Source organism: Buceros rhinoceros, unplaced genomic scaffold (assembly GCF_000710305.1).
Source record: "Buceros rhinoceros silvestris isolate BGI_N320 unplaced genomic scaffold, ASM71030v1 scaffold15258, whole genome shotgun sequence".
Classification (NCBI taxonomy): Eukaryota; Metazoa; Chordata; class Aves; order Bucerotiformes; family Bucerotidae; genus Buceros; species Buceros rhinoceros.
The window spans coordinates 11252-18110 of record NW_010427550.1 but is presented as its reverse complement, the minus strand read 5'-3'; the positions used below and the strand labels follow the sequence as shown (position 1 = coordinate 18110).

The 6859-nt window shown below is 39.1% G+C and overlaps 1 protein-coding gene across 1 annotated transcript in view; it reads left to right on the top strand.

Moving 5' to 3' along the window:
• Positions 1 to 6859, top strand: part of CENPI (centromere protein I) — a 15802-nt gene that overhangs the window by 8682 nt on the left and 261 nt on the right. The window contains exons 12-19 of the mRNA XM_010141949.1: positions 140 to 257; positions 356 to 420; positions 885 to 982; positions 1380 to 1515; positions 3137 to 3261; positions 4325 to 4373; positions 4510 to 4743; positions 5999 to 6040. Of these exons, the coding sequence (XP_010140251.1) occupies positions 140 to 257; positions 356 to 420; positions 885 to 982; positions 1380 to 1515; positions 3137 to 3261; positions 4325 to 4373; positions 4510 to 4743; positions 5999 to 6040 (867 nt within the window). The remainder of the gene's footprint in view (positions 1 to 139; positions 258 to 355; positions 421 to 884; positions 983 to 1379; positions 1516 to 3136; positions 3262 to 4324; positions 4374 to 4509; positions 4744 to 5998; positions 6041 to 6859) is intronic.

The window sequence follows — 6859 nt, the reverse complement described above, 5'->3', positions numbered from 1 at the left end:
AGGAAAAATAACTTGAGAATGATACTTAGAATGAAGTTTTAATGTCCTGGTAAATTGTATGGCAGAAAGGGGGTGTAAGGCTATTTCTCCAGAGTGCAGGCATATGAGATGAGTTTTTGAATGTTCATCTTCTATGTAGGAGGGATTTTCTTCCTGTGAAGAGTTTCTGTATAAGACCCTTCCTCTCTGGGATGGCTTCTGCTGCAGATCACAAATCCTGAGACTTGTGAGTTGGATCCCTCTCAGCAGTTTCTCTGGTATGTGTTGCAGATTCTTTGTGTGAGGCTGGACGGTCTCTGATCGTGGGGTATAGAATTTGTGCACAGATATCATACTGCTTTCTTGTTTGTTTCAGAAATGAAGTCACATCTCTATGATCCCCTGGCACAGCTCTTTTTCACATCATCCCTTTACTTTAAGGTAACTTAAGTGAGTGCAGTGGCTGTTTACTTCTGGTTGATATTCCTGTCTGCACTTGTCGGGTGTAGCAGTGTGAGGCATTTTATAGGGGACTTCATTTGGGGAAGTCTGTGCCCAAATGAGAGTAAAATATATACTTACAACATAACTTCTTCGAGAATTTGAGTTCATTTAAGGTGTTTTCTTTTTAAATGGGAATTAAACTGGGTCACTGGCAATAAAAATAGCCGATAGTACACAAGGTTTGTTTTGTTGCAATTTAAACTCAGCTTTTCCTGGAGAATGAGAGTTTTAATACTAACACATACATTCAGTTCAAGATGACATGCAATTATCTAGCTGCTCTTTGTAATCCTGAGAAACTCTTGATATCTTTCTTTGTGTGGATCAATTCTCACGGCACTTTTTCGTAATACTCATCTGTGTAAATTGTCATTAACTTGTTTTGGTTTTGCCTCTTGCAGTGCAGTGTTCTTGAGAGCCTGAAAGAGCTGTTACAGAACTGGTTAAATTGGCACGTGATTCATCTGGATTCGGAGTCTGACTCTCAAGTCCATTCTTCGTAAGTTTGTCTGTATAAGTGCAATACAGTGTGTTCTGTGCTTTGTTCGCTATATCATGTTTAGTTATTTTCTAGCCCTATTACTTAGTATAAAGACAGACTAGAGGGTTAATAATGCTGTAATGTTTCAGCTATGTTGCAAGCTGCCTTATATTTTCTCTTTCTTTAAAAGTGTTTTAAAGTGAAAATAGAAATGTCCAGAAGTCAAAATCTTTGCGACACTGACAGCTGAATAATGTTTGTAAGAATATGTTACTGGGTATGTTAAAGAACAAAGGCCTGTTGCTGAATGCTTCGTGAGGCAGAAGGATTAACTTCAGTTTCTTTTTTACTGCTTTTCTTTCTTACCATTTGCAAGAGGTGCATGTACTAATTTTGCATCACGTCATTGTTGCAGAAATACCACCCTTTCTGGACTAGTGAACGTGGTGGCTGAACTGATCCACTTTGTTGGATGGATCTCTACCGTTGCCTTGCGTTTGGAAAATAATCCTACTTTCTTGCTGTACTTCATCCTGAATTTCTATGAGACAGTATGTATCCCATTCATTTTGGCTTTCCAAATCCCAACACTCTAAGTCCGTTTGCACTTTTTAAGCTAGAACATGAAAACATGTTCCTCATTGTAGTTTACAGAACTTTGTGATTAAATGCAAGAATGTTCCAAATAGATCCATGTAGATCTACAGGCAATAGTTGCTGCTGTTGCATCCATAGAACTAAATATGCTGCTAGAAAGTGGATGCTCTTAAGTCAGAGGTGAACTGTGGAAGGAGAAGTAACATACCTTTTAAATGGTAGTTTATAGAAAAGCACGATGCTCAGGTCTATTTCAAACAATATATCCTATGTATCCTGATTTTTTTTTTTCTTGAATGTTTTCTTAAGTTTTTTTCCCGGTTTGTCTTGTAGACAAGCTAAGCAGCATCAAATAGGCTTAAGCCTATTCTGTACTTTCCTGATGTGCTTACTGCCATGTGAATGCCAGCATGCTGTTGTTGCTCCTACAATTTGGATAAAGTTGTAAGAGTTGAAAAAAAAACAACGGTAGTTCTGGGATCTACTTGTAACTAAAAAGTCCATTAAAAATGCACAAAACTACTGGGCAACATTTGCATAAGACAGTGTGTTTAAGTGCTCATTTTAGGGGAAAATAAGGAGAATCATGCACCTTTTGATATATGATTATTGGTGCTCTAGCAGACAACTAAGATTTAAATTTTTTCTTGATGTTTTGCTTAAGTATTCAGAACTCTAGAGATTTCTAAAATCATGCAGTTCAGATATTAAGGAGTCTAGATTTCTGAAAACACCAATAATTCCATTACATGCAAATATTTACCTTAAATAAGATAGCTCTACTGAGGAAAGAGGAAAGTGAAGAGCTGGCAAACAATCTTTAGTAAAAAGTCTGTTACGAGATGAGGGGAAGAAATCCTGAAACAATTGTTGTGCCTAATTTAATAAAATTATCCATCTTCTGGATGACAGACTGTCACAGCTTAATTGTTCGTGGTCTGAGCTGTAGTAACTAGATCTGCATATTCTTAGCCCACTTCTGAGAATGATGTGTACCTTCCTGAAGGGCATACCTTTGTCAGTGGTTACTGTGGCTAAGCTGCAGAGGACAGTAATATGTTTAAATTACAGTAATATTGCTTTCAATTGTTTATCCATACGTTAAGACTGTCATAATAGCTGAAGATCTTCTTAAATCTGCAGAAATTTTGAAATGTCTTTTCTGTTTAGAATTTAAATTTAACTCTGAGTTAAACATGAGTCTGATAATAGATCGTCATTCCAGCAAGGTTAAATAAAAAGATTTAATTTCCTAGTTGGAAGAGATGCATGGTCTTTGGCTACATGTGTTTGGGTGTTTTAAAAAAAAAAAAAACGGCTGCTGCTTTTTTATGGGCATCTGGGTAGATTTAAGTAACCAGGTCAAAACATACCTAAATGGTTGAAGCAGAGACTGAGATATGAACTGATGAGTGTGTCTTGTACTGAAAAGGAAACATGGAATAGCTTTACCCTGGCCTTGGTGAAGTTGGTGGAGCTGGCTGGAATGCAGTGTCATGGTCTCTTTTGCTTTTAGATGCCTCAGGGTTTGTTAATGGCAGTAATAATCTGCCTGAATTTGCTTCGCTCTTGCAGGTGTGCGACATGTATCTGAGGTACAATCTGCCTTTGTTGATAATGCCTCCTGCTGGTGTCTTCTACCCAGCACTTCTCAGCATGGATTCTGTCAGCTTGAATCAGCTCTGCTACATTATGTACAGGTACTACAAATGGTGTGTCTTCTCTTTCAGTCTTTTGGAAATTAAATTACTTTGGTGTGAAATCTGAAATCTACTTTTTCTTACCACGCAAGGTAAAGGTGTAAGTTCCAATTGTGCCCAGCTTTCATGATAATGATACAGGATTTTATAGCTGTAGTTCCTACTCTTTTGCATTCAGTCTGTTAGCCAAAACAGCAGAATTTTGACCTCTTTCTAGTATTATTTTCTTACTTTTGATATGCAAAGGACAGAGTTCCCGTATTTTGAGAGAACATAGATCAGGCAGCTGAAATCAGTAGTCATTTACAACTTCTCTCTCCTGTGCTTTGGCCACTAGATTTGACCTTTTCCTTACAAATTCTGTCATATGCTGAGGAGGAAGCACTCCTGCTACCTTCAGACTGTGGAAATTTGGGACTGCCTCATGCTACCTGCAGGTCCAAAGACAGAGTTTAGCTCTCTGCAGGATCCACCAACATGGCTGCTGTTCTTGGCCTTGTAAGTTCCAGTGGTGGCAGCTGAGAAGAAGAATAGCCAATTGCTGACAGCTGGCACAGGTCTTTCTATGTGGCTTTTTCTCTAAGGAGTCTGCAGGGTAATTAACATGACAAGATGGTCTGTGGGAAATAAGAGGAGATAGGGCTTATTATATAGAACAGCTGTCAAGATGCATTACTTCCAGTGGCTTCTGTTTCTCTGCTTAGTAAATGAAAGTCTCTCTTCTTAAAAATACACTGCATTTTGCTGCTGATTCTAAGGCTGCATGTCAATTATTGTATATTGCCTTTATGAAAGTGTCTGTCACAAGTAAACTGGTCATGTCTTAAAGGTGAATATTATTGAGCATCCACCCTACTCAGATGGGAAAGGGTGGTCTATGCCAAGTGATAAAGTCCCTTTGAATTCTTTTTGCCATCTCTCTTTTTCTACTGGTAAAGTTTGATCTCTCTCATGGAAGAAATAAGCTTTCTTAATACATTCCTCCAGCTCTTTTCAGCGCTGGTAGGTAGTAAAAATTTACAGGCTCCTAACTTTCTCTTTTGCTTGCTTTTTTTTTTTTCAGGTATCGAACCAACTTGGTGGCTGCAAAAGAAAATGAGCTGAGTAAAAAGGTATTGTGAAAAAATTTGCTATGTACTAGAACAGACCTTAACAAGGAGTTGGAGGGAAGGAGTTCTGATGGAATTCTTCTAAGGACTGGAGGAAGTGTACAGCTGCTATTTACTGATTTATTTTCTTGGCCCTCAGAAAATACTGCAATTCAAGTTCAGTAGCCAGACGTACCAAGAGTACAACCAGTACATTATAGCTATGGTGGGCTGTCTGTGGACATCCAGTGCATTCCAGAAGGATATTCATCCTCAAGGTCTTCGTATGGATGATGAGCTGCTGAAGAAAACCACAGTAAAGGAGTTCAGAACAAGCTTTAACATTGTCTACCACCCTGCTATGATGGGCTATGCTGTCCTCTTCCTGCAGCAGGTAATGTTGTAAGCCAACATTTGGGCCTTTGGCAGCACCAGATGTTCTATCTTGACATTTTCTCTAGAGAAGTACAAAATATAAAGCAGGACCTAAACACTTTAACTCCTGAAAGTCAAGAAAGACATAGTTAAATTGTATACAGATGCACATGGTAGAACTTACAGCAGTGCTTTCTAGTTTTTGCAGTAGCTTTTGAGAATGGCTTGTTAAAAAGGAAATTCAAGTGGCTACTTCAAGTACTGAATTAAGATAGTAAGAAGGTGCTGTCTTGTAGTCTGATATGAGTTCTGCTAGCAGGTGTCTTGAATTCCAGATGTCATCATGTCAGTACAGCAGCTGAATAGTGGAGGGAGCAGCTTGCCAGAGTTGTTACTGTTCTGAGACTTGCATGCTGCTCTGAGAAATCAGGTTTTTGTGGGCTGTTGAAGGGATGCACAAAGATGCAGTTCTGTTGTGAAGAATGCTGGCAGACTGAAGGCATGTGCAGGTGTGACTGCTGGAATGAGGCACGGGAAACCTGAGGTTAAAGTTGAGCAAAAAATGCTGGTTGGGAACACTTTGTGAATTTGCCTTCATCTGTAAACTGTCCTGAATCTAGGTAGTTAATCAGCAATACGAGACAAAACCCAAGCTTTGTCTTTGCTTTTCCTTAGCCTTTCTCATGTTGCTGTAGCAGAATTAGTTTTTCGTATCTCTTGTCTAGATCCTTTCCATTCTGAGGCTTCCTGATTCGTCCTTGTAGCTTTTTGAAGTAAAAAAAACCTGCTACCCCCAACCAAACAAAAAACACCTCCAATCCCAATCACAGATCTTTAAGATGGAACAATATTTATCTTGAGTGTGGTGGTTTTTTTTTTAAACGCTTCAGTGCTGAGCACCAGAGGGCACTGCTCTGCAGCACGCTCAGAGAACACAAGCAATGATCTAAATGTCAAAAGGTTCTCTCCTCTTGCTCTTTCTCATTGTTGGCAATTATCTATCTAATGTTTTGTAAAAGCTACCCCTCCACTGTAGCGACACAATGGTGAAAGATCTCTGTTGCTATCCAGAAAGGCTGCAGCACAGGACAAGAGGGTCTCCACGTGACCTTTGGGCACAGTATGACGCTGAAGCTCATTCTGAAACATCATTAAAAAATCTGAGTTTCTTTGCACACCTGCAATTCTTGATTTAGAAGGGGACTAAAAAGAGGCCCAGCAACTCTGAATATACTTTATCTGACTTGATACTGTTTTTATTCCCTGTCCTTAAGGCTTGCCCAGATGACACCACCTTCAACTTCAGTTTAATTAAGGTAAGATTTCTTGTTTTAGTGAGGACAAGCATTTTTCAGCAGCTTTGTAGAAGAGGACGAGGTGATAATATTCACCATTTCCACAAATGCTCTCTAAAAATTTTGAAAGGGGAAAATTCCAGCTGTAGACTTTGGTTTAATCTCTTAACAGGGCCAAACATGAGGACTTTAACACCTGAGAAACTGTGTGTCTAGCCGTCTGTGGGTAGTGAGCTGAGATTTTTATGTATTTCCTCCATGAGTCAGTGTAGTGTTAGGACAAAGATGTCTATTGTTCTCTGCAGGTTCCAGAAAAAGTTGTGTTTTTGGTGTACTTAAAGGAGAATTTCTATTGTCAATAAACTTAATATTAAATTTCTGAGATGGGTGTGTACCTCTGTTACAACTTTGAACAGGGATCCTCCACTGAGGAAGAACAGTGGTGGGTTGTTTCCATTCCTGTATCACAGTGCGCTTCCTGATCTGGAGAAATCACCATTAGTGATGGAAGGAACACTTCAATATCCATGTTCATTTGGTTCCTGACATCCTCACTGTTGATCCAATAGACTTTGCTCTTTTTAGAACTGGGATTTATAAACATCTACAATATTAAAAGATTATGATTTGTCATGTTCAAGCTGTAAGTGTGTAATACATAAGTGAAAAGCTTGGGCACTTGGGAACAGGAAGTGACCCTGAGTACCTGAAGGAGTTTACAGACTAGGATGGGTGTTGTCAAGCTGTGGAAGGTGATATTTGCAGACCTTTTCAGGTTGGCCTAAGGAAGAGACAAAGCTATGTCCTGCACATCTGACTATTTTTTCTGATTTTATAGGG